The sequence below is a fragment of the Pan paniscus genome, chromosome 8, assembly GCF_029289425.2.
Source record: "Pan paniscus chromosome 8, NHGRI_mPanPan1-v2.0_pri, whole genome shotgun sequence".
NCBI classification, from domain to species: domain Eukaryota; kingdom Metazoa; phylum Chordata; class Mammalia; order Primates; family Hominidae; genus Pan; species Pan paniscus.
Window position 1 is genome coordinate 116840325 of NC_073257.2, and position 24709 is coordinate 116865033.

General features: G+C 39.6%; 1 protein-coding gene across 1 annotated transcript in view; it reads left to right on the top strand.

Annotated features, from left to right (window-relative positions):
• SORCS3 (sortilin related VPS10 domain containing receptor 3) overlaps nucleotides 1-24709 on the top strand; it is a 616732-nt gene that overhangs the window by 313664 nt on the left and 278359 nt on the right. The window contains exon 4 of the mRNA XM_003825558.7: nucleotides 20847-21005. Within this exon, the coding sequence (XP_003825606.2) occupies nucleotides 20847-21005 (159 nt within the window). The remainder of the gene's footprint in view (nucleotides 1-20846; nucleotides 21006-24709) is intronic.

Below are 24709 nucleotides of genomic sequence, written 5' to 3' on the forward strand. Positions count from 1 at the left end.
TCGGAAACACCATGGGACATGGAAGGGAAAGAAAGCCCCAACATTTGTTGAACGTATTATGTGACAAGAGTTTTCCAAATGCTATTTCTCCTTCTCATCATCTTCTCTCAACCCACCATGGTGGTGGTGGTGGAAGTGATTTTTTTTTTTTAATTTTACAGTTGAGTAGAACTGAAGCCTTGAAGTCAAGGAGTTAATAGATGATGGAGGTGGGGTTTGACTGTGTCTTTCTCATCTGTGTGTTCCCTGTTTACTGTAGAATCTAGCCCATAGTTAGAGCCTCAATAAATGAATGTGAGGGAATGATTGACCACGTAACTGAATGACCAAATGAAAAAGCAAGGTCTGTTTGATTCTAAACCCAAAGGTGATGAGATTCCATTAAGACCACTGACTTATTCTGTGTAATTTTGTTACCCCCACAGACACCAAAATAAATACCCTGGAGCTATAGTGAGTGTGGCTGGGATCCGATGACACAGCTCTGGTTGAAGAGTGTAGGGTGCCCTGAGGGGTTCCTAGATAATTTGGCTCTGCTAAGAGAATATGCTCAATTATCTCTTGTCCACCTTCTCTGGACAGAATGCTGGGTGCATGGACATTCATTGGGTGATCCTTCTCAGGTACATCATTCAGGACATTTTCTGGCCCTTTGCTTTGGGATTAGAGCATTTCTAAAACCCTAGCTCAAAATGGGCTGAGTGCGGGAAGTGAAGAAAGCAAGGTGAAATGTAATTTCCTCTTTAATATAGACTGTCATTTAATCTAATATTATAGAAAATGATTCGATCTTAAAAACCTATAAATTACACTTGACAACTCTCTGGTGTTCCTCTGCTTTCCCTTTCGGCAATTATAAATGGCAACAGTGGGCTGTGGCAGAAAGGAGCGTTCTGAATGCGGTTTGTTTATTGGCTCTTAATGAGAAGCGATTAATCTAAATCACCATAGGGGTGGATCCTTTGTGGAGCTTTGAAGTCAGAAGTGGCAGTTGGACCTTTTGACAAATGTGCTGTTCTGTCCTTAACAACAACAAAAAGTTTGCGAGGGTTTGTGTGGTATTGTTTTCTTTCTTTCTGCAATAAGGAAAGAAAACACACACACACACACACACACACACACACACACACACTCAGACCTGTCACTGGGACAAAATACAAAACCATCACATTTGGGCCCCTCTGTTTCTTACCTCTTCAGTCCTTCCTCTCCTACCTCTTCCCACCCTCTCTGGCTGAGGCAGCTGGGGCTCCTCATTATGTAGTTATCTGGAAGACCCTTTTCTCTGTTTATTACTGTTATTGTGTTTTTCTTTTCCCTGCCTGTCTGGGGACCACCTGGCACAGGATGATGGATCATTACAGAGACTACCTGCCTGGCAAAATTGCTACCTTGGTCCCCTCCTCTTCTGCTTCACGTTGAGAAGGGAAGAAAAACCAAACAACCAAAACACCCTTAAAAACCCAAACGCCTGTGATCACAAGCTCTTTTGTTTTGAGATAATGGGGTCAAATTTGCAGCCGAAGGGATGATCCCATAAAAGTAGGATGATGGTGGGTAGGGCAGGATGAGAGAATACCATGGTGAAGACCTGTTAGGTTAAAAAAAGAAAAAAATCTCATTTTTCCTCCTGCTTTCTATTTGGTTCTTTTCTGCCTTTGTTTGCACTAATTCTTTGTCATTGCCTTGCTGTGCCCTCTGTCTCCTTTGCTATGTCACCAATACAGAGTACAACAAGAAGGATAAAACACTCAACTTGGGAGGGAGAGTTCTGAATTTGAACCTGTCTTAATACTTAGTAATCAATTGTTACTGAGTAGCCAATTGTCAATAAGTAGCCACTTGTCACTGAGTAGCAAGTCACTGAGCCCTGGCATTACTTTTCCTGTAGAATGGGTGTGATAGGCAGAATAACCACCTCCCTAAAATGCCCCGCTCCCCAGAATTTGTAAACATGTTCAGTTATATGGCAAGAGGGAATTAAAGTTCTAGATTGAATTAAGAATGCTAATCAGCTGATCTTAAAATAAGGAGAGTACCCTGGATTATCAGGTCGGCCATTGTAATCTAGAGAATGGGAAAGTGGGAGGAAGAAGAACCAGAGTGATGTGGTATGACAAAGGCTGGACTAGCTGCTGCTGGCTTTGAAGATGGAAGGGGCCAGGAGCCAAGGAAAGTGAGCAGCCTTTGGAAGCTGCAAAAGGCAAAGAAAACAGATCCTCCCAATATTAGTCTGTTTTCACACGGCTATAAAAAACTACCAGTAATTTATAAATTACTGAGTAATTTATAAAGCAAAAATGTTTAACTGACTCATAGTTCCACATGGCTGAGGAGGCTTCAGGGAACTTACAATGATGGTGGAAGGTGAAGAGGAAGCAAGGCACATCTTACATGGTGGCAGGAGAGAGAGAGAGGGAGGAAGTGCCACACTTTTAAAACCATCAGATCTTGTGAGAATGAACTCACTGTCACAAGAACAGCATGGGAGAAACTGCCTCCATGATCCAATCACCTCCCACCAGGTTCCTCCCCGAACACGTGGGGATTACAATTTGAGATGAGATTTGGATGGGGCATGGAGACAAACCATATCACTCCCCTAGAGCCTCCAGAAAGGAAAACAGCCCTGCAGACGCCTGGATTTTAGCCAGTGAGACTCATTTTGGGCTTCTGACTTGCAGATAGGTAAGATAATAAAGTTATATTGTTTAAGTCACCAAGTCTGGGATGATTTGTAAGAGCAGCAACAGGAAATTAATAGAGGGGATACTATGGAACTGAATGCTATTCACCCCTACACATACCAAATTCATACGAATCGTAGGATTCATATGAAATTTTAACCACCCCCAGTGTGAGGGTATTTGGATGTCGGGCATTGAGGAGGTGGTTATGTCATGGGAAGAGCCCTCATGAATGGATTAGTGTCCTTATAAAAGGGACCTCAGAGAACTCTCTCTCCTCATTACATCACATGAGGACACAGTGAGAAAGCACTAGTTATGAACAAGGAAGCAGGCTCTCATCAGATGCTGAATCTGCCAGTGCCTTGGTATTGGACTTTCCAGCCTCCAGAGCTGTGAGAAAGAAGTGATGGGTATGCATAAGCCACCCAGGGTATGATATTCTTTTATAGGAGCCCCAGTGGACTAAAACAGGGGTAACAATACCTGCGTTGCATTCCTCGCAGGGTAGAGCGAGGATCAAGGAGACAAGAGCTGTGGAAGAACTTGGCAAGCTGTAAAATGCAATGCATTCTGAAGACTTTGGTAGGAATTAACTCTGCCTGTGGGTGAAGGCATGCAGCACAGGTGTCTTGAGCTGGGGGTAAAAGCACAGACCAACCAAGTGCTTTGAACATCTACCAACTCCTTGCACAGCCTGACTCCTTATTGTTTTCATTTTTTTCTGGGAGCTAAATATCTCTCCTCTGGGTGAACAGGATCAGTCCCTCTTGTCCTTTCCTCAGGACAGTTCCTGCATGGGTGAACGGACTCTAAGGCACCATTGGTTATTACAGCCTGGTCTCTTATGTGGTCCATTGTCTCAAAGGGTTGTTGCAGCAGCAAGTTGCCTTTGTTTTGTGTTGATCACATCTAGCATTTAGATGTTTGAGGGCCCGGCCCGTCAGTTGAGTTCTAAGGAATGTTCACGTGATACGATACTTACTGGGCAATGCAATGTTCCCAGATGTACTGATGTTGTTACCAATGCTGATGAAGCTCTTGGCTGTTTAGGCTCTTTCAGCTAGACCAGGATATAGGATATTTCTAAGTATATTTACTCCCAAGATTGTTTTCCTCACGATAACTTGAAGGTTATCTTCCTTCTCCTAAATATAATAATCCTCCCCAGATATCTAGGTTTAGGTTCCTGTTTTAGTTCATTATCTGTTGCTTGTAACAGAATACATGAAACTGGGTTATTTATAAGAAACAGGATTCATTTCTCATAGTTCTGGAAGCTGGGAAGTCCAAGGTCAAGGGGGTACATCTGGTGAGTGTCTTCTTGCTGGTGGGTACCCTAAGCAGAGTCCCAAGGTGGCACAGGGTATCACATGGCAAGGGGGACTGAGCACACCAACATGCTATGCTCAGATCCCTCTTCCTCTTCTGCACCCATAATAATTCATTAATCCATTAACCATTTAATCCATGAATCCATGAGTGGATTTGATACATTAGTAAGGACAGAAAACCTTTATGATCCAATCACCTCTTAAAGGCTCCACGTCTCAAAACTGCCACGTAGGATATTAAATTTCAACATGAGTTTTGGAGGGGACAAATATCTAAACCATAGCAATCCTTTAAAATATCCTAAGTTTGAGGCTTCCTATAGGAAGAATTTAAGGTCCAATGGAAAAAATAGGGTTAGCAGGTGAACATATGAAAACCCCCCCTTTTTTGATGTTCACTGGAAGAAATACTAAAGATAATACAATAAATAATAAGTATTAGTGACAGTCTGCAGTTCTTAAATTAGCCATAATGGATGCTGTGCAATTAATTTCCATTTACCATCTCTTGTGCACTTGAATTTTTTCAGGCTTTTCCTCCTACGCAGCTTCAACAAGATGCTTATAAATTATGTTTGTTTTGTGGTAGATAATAGGCATGTTGGTGGGCATTTTTTGCTTTATCTTTTCATATAGTCATTGCCTTTGTGATTTTAGGCTTTGGAACAGTGATTCTTAATTCTGGGGTCCCACTGTGGTCCCAGATGTGCACAGTAGCAACTTGGATGCTTGAAGCAACAAACGCCTTGGATGATTTTGATTTAACTCATTAGATATTTCTGAAAACCAAACACACCTGGTTATGTATCTATGCCTGTGACAACATTGTGCCAACTCACATGTCTTCATCCTATTTAACCTGCGCCTTAGTCCATCTGATCTTAGAAATCCATGTCTGGGTTTACATCTTCCTTTAATGCTCCTAATGTGGAGAAAAGAAACAAAGAAAAGCCCCAAATCAAAACATCAAAAATAAGCAAAATGACTTCAAGACCAATCCTGTATCCTGCATTTTTTTGAATTATGAAACTTCTTTATACTTCTCTCCTGGTGTTAGATTTGCTTTTTAAAATTACTGGAAATAAATATCTGGTTAAAAAATAATGTGGCCACCAACTTGTTAAATTTGTCTGTATCCAACTTCTACAAAAGAATAATATGAAGTAGCAGAGGAATACTGACCTGAATGCCAATTACTGCATATGCAACTGGTAATGCCTTGGCTGGCAGAGGGACAGTGCCTCAGGTAAAGGTTTTGCTGACTGCCCTTATTGAGATGAAGCTAGCTTCTCTGTCTAGTAGGGCACTGATGAGCCCCAAATACAATGCACTGAATATTTGGTCAAGCAAACTGAGAAACCTTTGAGTGACCTTCACTCAATCATGCATCACATGATTTATTGAGCACGTTCTTCAGGCAGTGCAGCAAAGAAGACCAGAGAACATTGTTTAACCAAAGCTCCCTGCCTTTAAGGAACATAATATCAAGGTGGCAAAGTGAGGTAAATACAAGTAAAACGTAAAATAACCAATATTTTAAAATATATTAATATATTTATAAATTTCAAATATATTTAAACATAAAATCGCAGTTCAATGTGATTATGAATTTGCTGATGGAGTTCTTGGAAGACAGAGATCATTCAGCTGGAGCACTCAGGAGGCTTCATGGAAGGGATTGAGTTAAAATGGGACTTGAAGGAAGGCAGGGAGGATGCTGGGCTTTCTAGGTAGGGGAGTAGCATGGGCAAAGATAGGAATGTTGCAGTAAGCACAGTGACTTGAAAAAACTCTGAGGCACAGCTTGGCTTGAGCAAGTGGTTATGTTGAAGAGGTGAAGCCTGAAAACAGCATGGGAGCCCACTAAATGCCTGAGATGCTGGGTATGTTTTTAAAGACATGTAGAGAGTATTGGTGTTTCTTGTGGAGGGGAGATTCCATGATCAGAGCTGGGCTGGGGGAAATCCATTCAGTGTATGGTGTGTGGGATAGTTTGGGGCAGCAGATTCTTACTCCATAGGGGAGGTCAGTAACACCACTCCCTGAATTGGGAGATGCTGTTTTTCCTGTCCACACTGAGTCTTCTTCACTACCCCACCCTCATGACACACCTGTCCTGCACCACGAATTGTGCTCACCATGTGGATAGATATTTACTAGCTTTTCAAATTTTCCAAGAGCAGGCAATGCGTAGCACGTTTTATCAAGAAGGTATATGTATGTGTATATGTGTGTGTGTAGACAGATAATGTTTTATGATTGTAAAGGAAATGTGTGCTCACTGCCGAAAATTTGGGGAAAATAGAAAAGTATAGAGAAGAAAATAAAAAATACTCATAATCTTGCCACTTAGGAATAACCACTGTTAACGTGAATGTTTGTTTCAAGTCATCTACTATGGATAAGTACAGACAAGAAATATAAGCAATGTTTAACAAAATTGAGATGATGCTTCATTTGTGTCCAGCCTGCATTTTATGCACTGTTTAAATATATGGTTGTTTTTCATATGTCATAAAAGTATTTGAATTCATTTTAATGGCTGCATAATATTCCATTGAATGGCTTTAGCTCACTTTAGTCATTGTCCTATCAAATACAGTCATTATTTCTAATTTTGTATTATTATAAAAACATTGCATTGAACCTACAGGTGCATAAACCTTTTATTGGGTTTCTGATGGTTTCCTTAGATAGTTTGCTAGAAGAGAATTTACAGGGTTAAAGTTATGAATATTTATAAGAGTCTCGTTCCATATTGCCACATTGGTTTTCAGAGTGGTCATGGCAATTTATGCTTGCATCAACATTGACAGTCTGCCTAGCTCACTCCACTGGCTTTGCCATGGTCACCAATACCCTCCCTGTTGCTACATTCAGTAGCCAATTCTCAGTACTCTTTATACCTGACCATCAGTTGCATTTGACACAGCTGGACACTCTTCCCTAATATACTTTCTTTCCTTGATTTTAAGAGTATCTCACTCTCTGAGTTTTCCTTCTCCCTCTCAGGCTCCTTTCCTGGTCTGTCCCTATCTTTTTGACCCTAAACATACTATAGAGCTCAGTTCTCCAGACTCTCTTTTATCTGTATTTGCTGTCACGGTATCTCCAGATTCATGTCTTTAAGTGTTATTCAGACTCTGATGTCTCCTAGATTCTTATCTGCAGGCCAGCCCTCTCCCCGGAGTATAAACCTTGTACATTGTTCTTCTACTTAACATCTCTGTTTGGATGTGTATTAAGCATTTCAAAACCACATTCTTTATTTTTAAAGCCCTGAACCTGTTTTTCTATCCATAAATGTTAATTCCACTTTCCCAGTTGTTCAGACCCCAAATCTATCAGATAATTTGAGTTAGTTCCAATTTGTAATTATTAGAAACATTGAGATGAATGTACAGTTTAAAAATCTTTTAAGGGGTCACCTCACTTTCTCTGAAACTCTACATCTAATCTGTAAGCAGACCTTTTTAACTTTTTTCCAAAAATACACCCAGAAACTGACCACCTCTCAGCACCTCAGTGCTCCAGCTTGGTGCAGGCCATTCATCTGTCCCTTCTGGTCATTACAGAACCTCTCCCTGGTCTCTTTGATTTTTTTCCCCACATCCTCCAATGCTCTATTCAACTTGGTAGCCAGAGTGAGAGGATTAAAAAACAAGCCCTAGCCTATCACAGCCATGCTCATTGTATGTGTATCATATGCTTTCTATGTAACTTGCAATAAAGCCAGAGTCCTTATATCAATGCCTGGGTCTGCGTTTCCTTGCTGACCTCATTTCCAACACTCTACCTTGTTCATTCTGTTCCAGCCTACTGGGCTCCTACGTCCTTTTGCAAATGCTACTTTCCCAATGAGGCCTTTCCTGACCACATGATTTAAAACTACACAGCCTCTCTTTCAGCACCTCCCCTTACCTTTTCTGCTTTCTTTCACTCTAAAGGCCTTATCACCATCTGATATGCCACATGTTTTACTTATTTGTCTGTCTGTTGTTTATTCTTCCTTCAACAGAATGTAAGCTCTATGAGGGAAAGGATTTTCATTCTGGTTTGATTACTGCTCTGATCTAGGTCCTTAGAATAGAGCCTGGCATGGAGTAAGGCCTCAGTCAATAGGTTGGATGAATAAATGGTGTGTATGTGTTTGTTTGATTAAAGTGTTCATTAGCCTGTTACTTTAGTCTCGTGTCTTATTTTTATATTTATTTTTTACTTTAAAAAATTGTAGGGATATACAAATAATATGCAATTTGCCATCTTCCCATTTTTAAGTGTACAGTTTAGTAATGTTAAGTACACATTGTTTTACAACCAATCTCCAAATTTCTTTTCATCTTGCAAAACTAAAACTCTATACCAACTAAACAACAACTCCTCATTTCTCTCTCTGCCTAGCCTTAGTATCTACCATTCTACTTTTTGTCATTATGATTTTGACTATCTTAGGTACCCCATATAAGTGCAATCATATAGTATTTTTTCTTTATGACTGGCATATTTCACTTTGCATAATGTCTTCAAGTTTCATCCATGTAGCATGTGTCAGAATTTCCTTCCTTCCTAAGGCTGAATAATATTCCATTGTAGTGTATACCACATTTTGTTTATCCATTCATTCATTGATAGACACTTGGGTTGCTTTCACCTTTTGGCTATTGTAAATAATGCTGCTATGAGCACTGGGTGAACGTATCTCTCTTTGAGACCTTGCTTTCAATTGCAAGAGTCTTGTTTCATGTTGCCACATTGCATTTTAGAATAGTCACGCCAATTTATACTTGCCTCAACACTGACTGTCTGCCTACTTCACTCCACTGTCTTGGCCATGGTCACCAATACCCTCCACAATGCTACATTCAATGGTCAGTTCTTGATACTCATCTTTCTTGACCATCAATCACAATTGACACAGCTGGACACTTTCACTTTTGGGTATTACCCAGATGTGGAATAGCTGGATCATATGATAATTCTATTTTTAATTATTTGTTGAACCACCATACTGTTTTCTATAGTGGCTGCACCATTTTTTGTTCCCACCAACAGTTCACAAGGGTTCCAACTTTTCACATCCCTGCCAACACTTGTTATTTTCTGATTTTTTATTTTTTATTTTTAAACAGTAGCCATGGGTGTGAGGTTGTATCTCATTGTGGTTTTGATTTGCATTTCTTTAATGATTAGTGATTTTGAACATCTTTTTATTTGCTCACTGGTCATTTGTATAGCTTTGGAGAAATGTCTATTCAAGTCCTTTGCCTATTTTTAAAATAGGATTGTTTTCTTGTTATTTTTGTACTTTAATTTTATTTCTTGAATAGCCTAAATGACTGCAGTTTTGTTGGTGTGCTTATGTTAAATCCTGAGGAACAAGTGTAAATAAGCTTAATATAATGGATTAGGGTGGAAAGGTGGGGAGTCTAATTTTGGCAAAGAGAATGGCATGTATTGTGGCCATAGGTGAGACAGGATATGTATAAGCATACATGCATATTGGTGCTCCGTGACATTTATATGTAGTTTACACATTTTATGTGTAATAATCCCAACTGCAGTATCATTGACATTTTGTGCTGGATAATTCTTTGTTGTGAGTCACTGTCCTGTGCTTTGTCACATGTTTTACAGCATCCCTCGCCTCTGCCCACTAGATACCGGAACTCTCTCCCCTGCCCCCAGCTGTGATAATTAACATATCTCCATATGTTGCAAAATGTCCCCTTGGCATGACCCCTTCTTTCCCCTCAGTTGAGAACCACTGTTCGAAGAATGAATGCTGGTATATTGTGAGTAAAAGCCGTATCTAAAGTAGGCTCTGTTTGTATGGAAGTCAATATTCAACAACTTATCAATTATATCAGTGGGTTTAGCGGATAGCTATGCTGTCATTGTTTTATACTCTAAGAGCTCATATTGATATTATTGTTATTTCTTATTGAACACTAACTTTGCTAAAAGTCTACCATTAGGACTCAATTATACAGTAAAATATAGCCTTTCTTTTTTTATATTTAGAGAAAAGTCTATTTGCTCCTATTCTGAGAACGTGCCCAAAACATTGAACTAGAGTGTTTTCCTTGACTTTCTGGATCTCTGGCAGAGTGAGAGAGAGACTGAGAAACGTTTAGCTTTCACTTGATTTTAATAGACTGCACAAAGGAAATAGAATAGGCAACTGAATAAAGTGACATATTCATCAATGATATTGTAAGACTCACTCAGCAGCAAGAAAGGGTGCATTGTGGAAAGATTTCTGGGGAGGATTTTGACATCTCCAATACTAATGTTGACTGGTTCAGACATAGATAAGCTGACAGGCTTTTGAGAGTATAAGCTGACTAAGCATAGCCCCTGCCTGACTCCTGACTTCCCTGAGTGTCCTTTGCAATTTGCAATATACCATTAAAATTAAAACCACTATTATTCAACATTCTCAGGAATTTCCTTCAGAAAGCATTACAAGTTTTTTTTTTTTTTTCAAAAGATACTGCACCATTTGTATGTTGGTAATCTCTAAAGATTACCAACTCTAATCTTAGACACAGACAATTCATTTACAGTGAATGGCTAAATCACAGGAACTTGATTGTATGCAGTTCTCACCCTAAGGCAGTGGCATGTTTAGTTTCCTCATGGGGTATAGTCATCCAATGAAGAGATGAGAGTGTTCATTCAAAGCAGCAATTGTATTTAGCAAATTGACAATTATCTACCAATTGGTGTTTACTCTGGCCATATTCATGTTGGTTAATAGGGTGTGTTTTCTTAAAATATTACCAGAAATGCAAAATGCATGTAAAGTGAATGTAATATATAAAACACTAAAATATGATGTTTTTCTCCCTGACACTTTTCTGTGTTTTAAATTATGGCAAACAAACACACGTACAGACAACATGAGATTTACCCTCTTAACCCACTTCCACATGTACAATAGAGTGTTAACTATATGCACATTGTACAGCATATCTCTAGAATTATTTCATCTTGTGTGACTGAAATTTTATAACCATTGAACAGCAACTCCTCAGTCCCCTTTATGCCCACCTCTTACAATTTTCTCCACAAAGTTCAGGAATAATGGGAGTCAAGAGGGAGGCAAATAATCCCCACATCACCTCTATTTGTCTCCAACCTGCTTGGCATCACTTCTGACTTCAGTTGTGCTCTTATCCTAGATAATTTTTTTTTTGGTTGGGGGGATGGGGTCTGGCTCTGTTGCCCAGGCTGGAGTGTAGTGGTGTGATCTCAACTGCCCGGGCTCAAGCCATCCTACCACCTCAGCCTCCTGAGTAGCTGGGGCCATAAGTGCACGCCACCACACCAGACTAATATTTTTTTTTTTTTGATAGAGTTGAGGTTTCACCAAATTGCCTAGGCTGGTTCTGAACTCCTGAGCTCAAACAATCTGCCCACCTCAGGCTCCCAAAGTGCTGGGATTACTAGTGTGAGCCACCATACCTGGCCTTATCCTGGGTAATTTAAAGATAAAGGTTAACATTTATTTAGTACTTATGTGCCTGGTAGTGTGCTAAGCCCCTTTAATCATTATCTCATTTAATCCTTTCAATAGTACTAAGAGGTAGGTACAATTACTATCTCCTTTTTTCTCTAGATGAGATAACAGACTTGGGATAATTGCGACGGAGTTTCACTCTTGTTGCCCAAGCTGGAGTGTAATGGTGCAATCTCGGCTCACTGCAATCTCTGCCTCCCAGGTTCAAGCAATTCTCCTGTCTCAGCCTCCTGAATAGCTGGGATTACAGGCACATGCCACCACACCCAGCTAATTTTTGTATTTTTAGTAGAGACAGGGTTTCATCATATTGGTCAGGCTGGTCTCGAACTCCTGACCTCAGGTGATCTACCCGCCTGGGCCTCCCAAAGTACTGGGGTTACAGGCATGAGCCACCGCGCCCGGCCTTGAGCAACTTTCTGTTTACACATGAAATATCAGTCTGAGGAGCCTGGTCTAAAGACATCTGCATTGAGAGCCTGTAACCTTAACAATCTGCGAAACCATATTTGAAAAACCCCTCTTCCCCTTCCAGCACACGTATACCCACTGCAGGTCTCATGTCAGGACAAACTGCTTTATAAAGAATCAAAGCAGAATGATGAACAAAACAAAATTAAAATCTCTAGTGGGATCTCTGTCCTGTTCGTATTGCCAAAATCACATAAATGCAGAACTCATGATATCTAAACAGCCATTGCCACAAATTATACACTAGATACCTATAATTATACATTGAAAGGTAAGCTTGTGAATGTCTTTGTTTTTGTAGAAACATGCTATCACAGCTTTAGCAAGAGTCACATGTCTCATCCATAAATTCAGTCCACAGATATATTTAATTTGGGCACAATGTTTTTTAAAAACCCAATTTTAAATATTTTGAGGGAATGATGTGTACTTTCCGATTTGACACAGTCCTCACCAGTCCCTGTCTTGGCTTGTCTGCTTCACTTGCTCACTTTATCTGCTTTGCCCTCACAGGCATTGGGATTTGAAATCCATGTGTAACAAGAAAAATTTGGGTGGACATGGGATGATTTTCTTTATAGATTTGGTACGTGAATATACAATACACGTATTTTACCTTGAGGCTTAACTTCTGACAAAATATTTGCTCTCTGATTATATAAATAATATGGCCTCCTCCTTTTTTATTTTTGAGCACCTACAACTAACCTATATCTTCCTCTTAGATTCCTACTCTCTTAATGCTTGATGCTCCTGTGGTCAGAAATTGAGATGAGTGAAGCTGCATTTTGGGCGGGTTTCTGAGAGATGCTTTCAAAAAGGATTGTGTGTGTGTGTGTGTGTGTGTGTGTGTGTGTGTGTGCGTACAGAGCATGGAAAGTGTGGGTTTTGAGGCAATTAGAGGAGTAATAGGCAAGTTGCTTTTCTCCTGAGCCTCAGTTTCCTTATCTGTAAAATATAACTCATGATACCTATATCACGTGATTTGTATGAGATTTTAATAAAAAATCAGGTAAAATGCCCAGCATAGGTTAGAAATCCAGAATATGTCAGTGTCTATTTCCCTTCCTTTCATTCTTCTCAAAAAGTTGAATTGAATAGAGACACTACCAGTGATATCAAAGTATATCAAATAATTTCTGATGAGAATGTCAGAGAAAGGTAGTAATAAAAATGTACTCTCACCAACAAAAGCTCCATAAAACTGCCACTCAATGTCAATATGCTTTATTATATATAAATTTCTTTATGTGTGTGTGCACATAAATGCAGCATCTCTGTATATGTTAGTGTATGTGTGCTCACACGTATGTGTTGTATGTGGATTAATGTGCATTTGGGTATGCAAGTGGGCTTGTGTGTGTCTCTGTGTGCATGTGTGCACAGAAAGAAACAGAGCTAGGGGAAGAAAATATGTTGCACAAGATATTCAATGGTAACCCTCATTTAGTATATTGTAACTCACGGTATATAAAATAAAGTTCATTTATGGTGTTGGTCTTATCTTCTAATTAAAATCATAGGCATGAAGCTTTTTTATACCTGCATAAAATAAGCAGTTTAATTTTTCTGCACCAGGGGAAAAATGACTTCATTGCCTGTTATGTAGACCATTGGTACATGATATGGAGCAAGTGAGGCTGGTTATGAAAGCTTTTTTTTCTTTTTTTGTTTTGAGACAGAGTCTCACTCTGCCTGCCACCCAGGCTGGAGTGCAGTGGCGTGATCTTGGCTCACTGCAACCTCCACCTCTAGGGTTCAAGTGATTCTTGTGCCTCAGCCTCCTGAGTAGCGGGGATTACAGGTGTGTACCTCCACGCCCAGCTAATTTTTGTATTTTTGGTAGAGATGGGGTTTCACAATGTTGGCCAAGCTGGTCTTGAACTCCTGACCTGAAGTGATTCACCCGCCTTGGCCTCCCAAAGAGCTGGGATTACAGGCATAAGCCAAAAAGCCTCCTTCTTACCCATTATATTCGTCCTTTCAAACTCTGCGAGCACCACAGATGCTTCCTCAGAGGTTTTCTTAAGGGCAGCTTGAGTGCTTTGACCCGTTTCCCCTACCCCTACCCCTTCATAGTGCCATGGGAAGAGGAAGTTATTTGGTCTATGATTACTCTAAGAGTATTTCCCTGCATTATTCACACATGAGTGAAAAAAAGTTATTATACTGCTCCATTTCTTAAAAATTTGCTGATAACTAGTGATGACTTATTTCAATGAAGCCAAAGCAAATATTTGAGAAAAGAAAGTAAGCTTGTCTTAGAAGCTGTAAAGGAATAAAAGAGGGAAAGGACTGTGAATCTTAGCACTTAAAAGACCTAAATTTGTTTTAAAGCTTATTTTATAATACTAATATATGCTCTGGGTAACATTTTAAAAATCCTGCTAGTTAACAGTTTTATTTTATAAGGTATGGAAATTTGGGGGGCTATATTTTATACTCTGGGCCTTATGGTTTAGACTACATGATAGAAAATTGGTGGCAACATATGCAAAAATAAGAAAAACTCTAAGAGGGAATAAATTCACTTGCTTATTTAGGAACTCAGAGAAGTTGAGTTGAGCTGGATAATAAATTCCAAAAGAGTTGTGCTGCTGATGAAGCCAGAGACATAAACAGGGGTGCAGATTTTGCTAAGATGTTTTAAGGATTTTGGAATATAGGAATATTGATTATGCCATGGAATGGTTTTAAGTGAGAGAATGTCAGAATCAGATTTATATTACAGGTTGATCGTTCTGGCCACAGTGTGAAACATGGATTGGAAGGGGCAAGGCTAACATGGTAAGACTGGCTAGAGTTGTCTTACCGTAATCCAGGAGAGAGATTTGCATATTTTGGACTCAGACAATCGCAATAGGTAGGGAGATAATGGATTTTGTGTTAAGAGTTAATTGAAAAGTAAAATACACTGTCCTCACAGACTTATTCTTTCAGAAGGTGAGAAAGCAGAGTCAAGGATGCATCTTGGGCTTTTTGCTAAACATGGATGTTGGTGGAAATGCTCATGGGGCTAGGGTATACCAGAGAAGCAGTAGGGCTGGAATCAGGTACCACTGTGGGGCATCTGGAGCTCAAGGTGCTTGTGGGGCATCTAAATAGAAGCATCTTCCAGGCAGCTCAGCTTCCAAATCTGTGACTGAGACTCAGAGATTTAGGAGTTTTCCCAAGGAGGTGATGATTTTCAAAAGGAAAAGGAAAAGAATCAGGAATGGAAGATGTCACTGAGTAATAGTATATTGAGTGCAAAAGAAGAAAGTCAAAATGGAGGGTTAAGGAGTGGTCACAGTTAAAGGATAATAAGAGAAAATTGAATATCCAAATGAAATGAAAAGGAAAAATAGATGAACATGGTGTTATGGAAGCCCCTGGAAGAGAATGTTTCAAAAAAGATGGAATTGTTGTGGTATCAAAGGCTGCTATGAGTTTAAATAATGGAAACGTCTGAGTGTCTAAGCGTTTATTGGTTTAAATACTGAAAAGTTTGTCTATCTTTAGTGAGATCAATTAATTGTGGCACTAGGGGTAGAAGCCAGATTGCACTGGCTGGAGGGGCAGTTTACTAGTAATAATAGCTATGACTGTTAAGAATGTACATTATGTTGGGAAGTGGAGGCAGGCAGATCACTTGAGGCCAGGAGTTCGAGACCAGCCTGGCCAACGTGGCAAAACCCCATCTCTACTAAAAAACAACAAAAAAAGAATATACATTATGCCCTATGCTCAAAGCCAGTTTGGATATTATCAGAGTCAGGTTATTATTGAGGAAACTGAGGTTAGGTAACTTTCTCAAGATGATACAATATTAACAGAGAACTGTTGAGATTTGAACCTGGTCTCTATGATGCCAAAGACTTTTCATTACAATATTTCTGTCCACTTGACTGGAAGATGATAAAGCTTCTGTGGGAGAAATATTTGCTCAAGGACCTTTGGGGCTGTATGCTTTGGAAAATATCTCTAACAAAGGAATCCTAAAAGCACTTAATTAAATGCATAAAACAATTCAGAAGGAACAAAACAAACAATGGGATCATGGCAGCATGGCAGTGGGGGAGGGAGCTTCTCACAACTAAAGAATAATATAGGAAAAATGCTGTGATTAACAATGACATGGAGAATGGGAGGGGGAGAGAGAGAGAAAGAGAGAGAGAGAGAGACAGAGAGAGAGAGATGACCTGTCCCAAGGTCAGGAGACAGAAGACCACAAAAAATGTTCCCGGAACTTCCAACACTATGTTGAATAGGAGTGTTGAGAGAGGGCATCCCTGTCTTGTACCAGTTTTCAAAGGGAATGCTTCCAGTTTTTGCCCATTCAGTATGATATTGGCTGTGGGTTTGTCATAGATAGCTCTTATTATTTTGAGATACGTCCCATCAATACCTAATTTCTTGAGAGTTTTTAGCATGAAGTGTTGCTGAATTTTGTCAAAGGCCTTTTCTGCATCTATTGAGATAATCATGTGGTTTTGGTCTTTGGTTCTGTTTATATGCTGGATTATATTTATTGATTTGCGTATATTGAACCAGCCTTGCATCCCAGGGATGAAGCCCACTTGATCATGGTGGATAAGCTTTTTGATGTGCTGCTGGATTCGTTTGGCCAGTATTTTAGTGAGGATTTTTGCATCAACGTTCATCAAGGATAGTGGTCTAAAATTCTCTTTTTTGGTTGTGTCTCTGCCCAGCTTTGGTATGAGGATGATGCTGGCCCATAAAATGAGTTAGGGAGGATTCCCTCTTTTTCTATTGATTGGAATAGTTTCAGAAGGAATGGTACCAGTTCCTCCTTGTACCTCTGGTAGAATTCGGCTGTGAATCCATCTGGTCCTGGACTCTTTTTGGTTGGTAAGCTATTGATTATTGCCACAATTTCAGCTCCTGTTATTGGTCTATTCAGAGATTCAACTTCTTCCTGGTTTAGTCTTGGGAGGGTGTATGTGTCGAGGAATTTATCCATTTCTTCTAGATTTTCTAGTTTATTTGCGTAGAGGTGTTTGTAGTATTCTCTGATGGTAGTTTGTATTTCTGTGTGATCGGTGGTGATATCCCCTTTATCATTTTTTATTGTGTCTATTTGATTCTTTTTTTTTCTTTATTAGTCTTGCTAGCAGTCTATCAATTTTGTTGATCCTTTCAAAAAACCAGCTCCTGGATTCATTAATTTTTTGAAGGGTTTTTTGTGTCTCTATTTCCTTCAGTTCTGCTCTGATTTTGGTTATTTCTTGCCTTCTGCTAGCTTTTGAATGTGTTTGCTCTTGCATTTCTAGTTCTTTTAATTGTGATGTTAGGGTGTCAATTTTGGATCTTTCCTGCTTTCTCTTGTGGGCATTTAGTGCTATAAATTTCCCTCTACACACTGCTTTGAATGTGTCCCAGAGATTCTGGTATGTTGTGTCTTTGTTCTCGTTGGTTTCAAAGAACATCTTTATTTCTGCCTTCATTTCATTATGTCCCCAGTAGTCATTCAGGAGCAGGTTGTTCAGTTTCCATGTAGTTGAGCAGTTTTGAGTGAGATTCTTAATCCTGAGTTCTAGTTTGATTGCACAGTGGTCTGAGAGACAGTTTGTTGTAATTTCTGTTCTTTTACATTTGCTGAGGAGTGTTTTACTTCCCACTATGTGGTCGGTTTTGGAATAGGTGTGGTGTGGTGCTGAAAAGAATGTATATTCTTTTGATTTGGGGTGGAGATTTCTGTAGATGTCTATTAGGTCTGCTTGTTGCAGAGCTGAGTTCAATTCCTGGGTATCCTTGTTAACTTTCTGTCTCATTGCTCTGTCTAATGTTGACAGTGGGGTGTTAAAGTCTCCCATTATTAATGTGTGGGAGTCTAAGTCTCTTTGTAGGTCCCTCAGGACTTGCTTTATGAACCTGGGTGCTCTCGTATTGGGTGCATGTATATTTAGGATAGTTAGCTCTTCTTGTTGAATTGATCCCTTTACCATGATGTAATGGCCTTCTTTGTCTCTTTTGATCTTTGTTGTTTTGAAGTCTGTTTTATCAGAGACTAGGATTGCAACCCCTGCCTTTTTTTGTTTTCCATTTGCTTGGTAGATCTTCCTCCATCTTTTTATTTTGAGCCTATGTGTGTCTCTGCACATGAGATGGGTTTCCTGAATACAGCACACTGATGGGTCTTGACTCTTTATCCAATTTGCCAGTCTGTGTCTTTTAATTGGAGCATTTAGTCCATTTACATTTAAAGTTAATATTGTGATGTGTGAATTTGATCCTGTCATGATGTTAGCTGGTTATTTTGCTTGTTAGTTGATGCAGTTTCTTCCTAGCCTCGATGGTCTTTATAATTTGGCATGATTTTGCAGTGGCTGGTACCGGTTTTTCCTTTCCATGTTTAGTGCTTCCTTCAGGAGCTCTTTTAGGGCAGGCCCGGTGTGACAAAATCTCTCAGCATTTGCTTGTCTGTAAAGTATTTTATTTCTCCTTCATTTATGAAGCTTAGTTTGGCTGGATATGAAATTCTGGATTGAAAATTCTTTTCTTTAAGAATGTTGAATATTGGCCCCCACTCTCTTCTGGCTTGTAGAGCTTCTGCCAAGAGATCCCCTGTTAGGAGAAGGAAATAAAGGGTATTCAATTAGGAAAAGAGGAAGTCAAATTATCCTTGTTTGCAGATGACATGATTGTATATCTAGAAAACCCCATTGTCTCAGCCCAAAATCTCCTTAAGCTGATAAGCAACTTCAGCAAAGTCTCAGGATACAAAATTAGTGTACAAAAATCACAAGCATTCTTATACACCAGTAACAGACAAGCAGAGAGCCAAATCATGAGTGAACTCCCATTCACAATTGCTTCAAAGAGAATAAAATACCTAGGAATCCAACTTACAAGGGACGTGAAGGACCTCTTCAAGGAGAACTACAAACCACTGCTCAATGAAATAAAAGAGGATACAAACAAATGGAAGAACATTCCATGCTCATGGGTAGGAAGAATCAGTATCGTGAAAATGGCCGTACTGCCCAAGGTAATTTATAGATTCAATGCCATCCCCATCAAGCTACCAATGACTTTCTTCACAGAATTGGAAAAAACTACTTTCAAGTTCATATGGAACCAAAAAAGAGCCTGCATCGCCAAGTCAATCCTAAGCCAAAAGAACAAAGCTAGAGGCATCGTGCTACCTGACTTCAAACTATACTACAAGGCTACAGTAACCAAAACATCATGGTACTGGTACCAAAACAGAGATATAGATCAATGGAACAGAACAGAGCCCTCAGAAATAACGCCACATATCTACAACTATCTGATTTTTGACAAACCTGAGAAAAACAAGCAATGGGGAAAGGATTCCCTATTTAATAAATGGTGCCGGGAAAACTGGCTAGCCATATGTAGAAAGCTGAAACTGGATCCCTTCCTTACACCTTATACAAAAATTAATTCAAGATGGATTAAAGACTTAAACGTTAGACCTAAAACCATAAAAACCCTAGAAGAAAACCTAGGCATTACCATTCAGTACATAGGCATGGGCAAGGACTTCATGTCTAAAACACCAAAAGCAATGGCAACAGAAGCCAAAATTGACAAATGGGATCTAATTAAACTCAAGAGCTTCTGCACAGCAAAAGAAACTACCATCAGAGTGAACAGGCAACCCACAAAATGGGAGAAAATTTTCGCAACCTACTCATCTGACAAAGGGCTAATATCCAGAATCTACAAAGAACTCAAACAAATTTACAAGAAAAAAACAAACAACTCCATCAAAAAGTGGGCAAAGGACATGAACAGACACTTCTCAAAAGAAGACATTTATGCAGCCAAAAAACACATGAAAAAATGCTCACCATCACTGGCCATCAGAGAAATGCAAATCAAAACCACGAGATACCATCTCACACCAGTTAGAATGGCAATCATTAAAAAGTCAGGAAACAACAGGTGCTGGAGAGGATGTGGAGAAATGGGAGCACTTTTACACTGTTGGTGGGACTGTAAACTAGTTCAACCATTGTGGAAGTCAGTGTGGCGATTCCTCAGGGATCTAGAACTAGAAATACCATTTGACCCAGCCATCCCATTACTGGGTATATACCCAAAGGACTATAAATCATGCTGCTATAAAGACACCTGCACACGTATGTTTATTGCGGCACTATTCACAATAGCAAAGACTTGGAACCAACCCAAATGTCCAACAATGATAGACTGGATTAAGAAAATGTGGCACATATACACCATGGAATACTATGCAGCCATAAAAATGATGAGTTCATGTCCTTTGTAGGGACTTGGATGAAAGTGGAAATCATCATTCTCAGTAAACTATCACAAGAACAAAAAACCAAACACTGCATATTCTCACTCATAGGTGGGAATTGAACAGTGAGAACACATGGACACAGGAAGGGGAACATCACACTCTGGGGACTGTTGTGGGGTGGGGGGAGGGGGGAGGGATAGCATTAGGAGATATACCTAATGCTAAATGACGAGTTAATGGGTGCAGCACACCAGCATGGCACATGTATACATATGTAACTAACCTGCACATTGTGCACATATACCCTAAAACTTAAAGTATAATAATAAAAAAAATGTTCCCGGTGCTTAAAAGATGGACATCAGAAATGAAACCTCCTTCTATATGCTTCTAGCCTTGCCCCCTATTTTTACCTCAATTCGACAATGAGAGACTAAATCAGGAGAAAAGTTAATACAAGTATTTTTTACAGAGGCCCAGATGCCCCTTTATATGCTATGGTGTACAAATACAGATGACTTATTTATGATTAAAGTTATTATATTTATTATTTCCTACTAACTCTGTCTGTATTTGTCCCTGTGTCCTTTCTTTAGATTATGCTTCTCAGTGATCCTGAGATGGAGAGCAGCATATTGATCAGCTCAGACGAAGGGGCGACCTATCAGAAGTATCGGCTCACCTTCTATATCCAGAGCCTGCTCTTTCATCCCAAGCAAGAGGACTGGGTGCTGGCCTACAGTTTGGATCAAAAGGTGAATAAATACTATTTTCATTTACTTCTTGTCATCCAGGTACCACCATGTGAAAATCACTTGCTTAATCCAGATTTTGGAGGGAGTTCAGTGACATTTCATCATTCCAACCCAAATCATTTCATCATTGATTTTGTCTGCAGCAACTAACTTTCCTTTCTGCTCTTAAGTATCAAAATATGTAAACAGGTATATTTCACTTATTGACAATGCTATTATTTCCTTTTCTTTTTTTTTTTTTTTTTTTTGAGACAGAGTCTCGCTCTTTCACCAGGTTGGAGTGCAGTGGCGCGATCTTGGCTCACTGTAACCTCCGCCTCCTGGGTTCAAGTGATTCTCCTGCCTCAGCCTCCTGAGTGGCTCGGATTACAGTTGCCCACCACCATGCCCCGCTAATTTTTGTATTTTTAGTAGAGACAGGGTTTCACCAAGTTGGCCAGGATGGTCTCAATTTCTTAACCTCGTGATCCACCCGCCTCGGCCTCCCAAAGTGCTGGGATTACAGGCGTGAGTCACCGTATTTCACATTTTAAAAATGACTTTCTTTATAATTTTACTCATTTGACCTTATTCAAAACAACCCTGTGAAATAAGTAGGACATACATAATATTTTATAGTGACATAGTAAACAAAAGTACAGAAAAGCTAAGGCTTATTCAAACCCTCCAAGCTAGAAGCTGAGGAGCCAGGGCTTAAGTACATGTTATCATATTCCACCTCGAGGCATATTCCATCACACTATGCCACCTTGATTTGGTGACATTGGAATATACCATTGCTCTTAGTTGAGTTATAGAAGGGAAGCTTCAAACAAAGTCCATTTTGTTATTTTCTAAAAATACATTAAAGATCTAGTGACCCCAATAAGACCTCCTTCTTGAGCTCCAAATACATATATTCAGCTGCATACATAGCATTGTCTGTCTCTTGTATGCCTCAAAACCTCTCAACTCAATGTATTCTAGAAATGAACTGGAGATCTCGCCCCAGCATAGCTGGCTCTCTTCCAGTATTCCCTATCTCTAGCCATTTAATTGCAAAATTAGAAACCTAGGGAGTATCTTTAATATTTCCTTGTTCTAAACCCACCATCTGTGATCAATCATGGGATCTAATACCTTTTTATTCCATCCACTTCTTTCTGTTACCACTTCTAAATATCTTTTGATTCCATCCTCTTCTTTCTGTTACCACCACTACTCAAATATAAGTTTTGTTTGTCATCTGAACGATTGCTAGAGTCTCTTCCAGTATGTTAATACTACAACCTGAAAAAATATTTCCCAAATATAATGATTGTATGCCTTTGCTTAAACCCTTCTCACATTTCCTCTTTGTTCACAAACTAAAGACCACAGTCCCCAGTAGATATTACCAGCCCCTGCCTGGTCTGGTCCCTCCTTCTCTCTCCTGGCTCACTGTTATCACTTCCCCTTGAATCTTTCAGTTGCTTGCCTTACCTCTCCCCCTTGCTCCCTTCCCTGTCCCTGGAATTCTCTTCTTTAATGTAAGTCTCATCATCGTCAGATCTCAGATCCAGCATCATTTCCTCAGGATACCTTCCGTAAACTCCCTGACGAAATCAAATCCCTTTTGATGTTCTTTTACATAGCACTATGTATCCCTCATTCAGAACACTTGTCACAAATGAGATTTTGTGTTGATTTTGGGGGTCATCTGCATTCCTCACTAGATTACAAGCTCTATCTTGTAATCAGTCCTCAGTGTCTATCCGTTAGATGAATGAATTAGTGGATGAATGCTTAAATTCTGTAGTTCTCTATATTTGATCAACTTATACTTAAGAAAAGAGATTTTAGATGATTTCCTCTTTGTATTTCCTGACATCTCCAGAATCGTACTACAGTGCTTGATGCCAAACTATTATGTAATAATGTTGTGGAATCAATCAGTGAAAGGAAACAGATAATTCTGAGCACTGTCTTACATAGAGATATCCACAGAACAACCTTGGTTGAAATAGCTTCTTCACTCTGCTCTCTTAAATACTGAAACTGTTGCTCCTCAGTGTATATTTGAATATGTGATTGTGAATTTGTGTGTGTGTGTGTGCATGTGATCATGTGATGTCAACACCTTTAAACAATAATTTCAACATAACCTTTCTATGTCTCGTTAACCAAGCCTCATGGTGGGTGCCAGGTGCTTAATGCAATCCCCTAAGGACACCCACATGACATTTGCAGAGGAAAAGCCACTGCAAATATATTTCTTTCATGGCATCAAGTGGATATTGTATGAAAGACTTAGCCAAATGTCAGATAGTCTGTGACTTTAGAGGCTTAGTATAGCCAGAAATTTTGAAACAGTATTGAAAAAAGTAAATTATTCAGATGTCATTAAATGGTTGGATGGTAATTTATTTATAAGAAGCTCAGACCTCTTAAAGCTTATTTTTATTTCTACAGAGGCAAGCTAGGTTAGAGGCAACAGACTTCTCATACCAAGAGGTTGATAAACCAAATGCAATATGTCTCCTGTGTATCTAAGAGTATCCTTTTCCTCCATCTCCACAGCACTGAGAACATCTGGGGCATTGCTCATGAAGTACCCTTATGGATATAATGCATTCACAATACTTTCAGACTTGGTGGCTGCTCTTTCACTTGCTAAAAATATTTGAAAATGTGGCAGTGGGTGTTGATGGATTTTTCTAATCACACTGCACATTTCTAGATATATTATTCCTTAGGTACTCTTTCTTGTTGACATCTTTTGCGTAAAGTGGCTGAATGTTCTTCAGGCCCATAAAGTTTCTAACCAGTGCTTGGCCATTCTTCTTTTAAATAAATGATGTGTGAAAGCAGATGATGCCCCTGGCAACACTTGCAGAGATGGCATAAAACACCTAGCCCCAGTTATCCAGGTTGCAGAAGAGTTTTTCTTTATTTTGGGGGTAATTTAGTAGTTTAGAGTCAAGGAGAGTGATGCTGTGCAGCAGCAAATGAAAATGCAAGTGTAGTTGAGATTGATATACAAATGTGTTATTTCAGACTAGAGCCTTCTCTGATGTGCATGCATGAAGGCAGCTGTTTCCTTCTAGAGAAAATGAAAAGTGCTAGTATTAAGGTAACTGCAGCATCAAAGGGAGATGTTTGTGGTGAGGAGTGAATCGATGTTTCCATTATTGCGCCTTTGATGAAATGCACTAGAAATTTCTTTAGAGTTGGCAAGGCTATCTCGTTATTGTTGTATGTATTACAGAAGACCTAATTGAATGATATTTTAAAGGGACAGTATCCAATTGCTTTACTTTCCCAAATGCTACCCCAAAGCTACAGAAGACTTGCCAGTAGATCTCACTCAGTAAAGGCACTGCTGGAGAATTAAGGAAATACCTTCTGGATAAAACAAAATTGCATCTAGAAATCGAGAGATGCACATCACACTCTGCTAGTGATATGTGGGTGTTGGGTTGTGAGTTAACTGGGAAACATGTCTACCTGATACTGGCCAAGGCCTGGGTGTGGGGAAGATCTTCTGAGTCCTCCAAAGCTGCAAAGGGGTGGGGGGCAAATGTACCTTCCATTTGACCTTGCTGGAGGGTCATACCTCTGCAATCCTGATGCACCCCAGTCTACTAAAGTCCTTTCTGATTTCTGATCAGCTTAATTTGGGCATTTGATCAATTCCTTCTATTCTGACCACCTTACAAGCTTCCCCACTCCTTCTGCCTCCCATG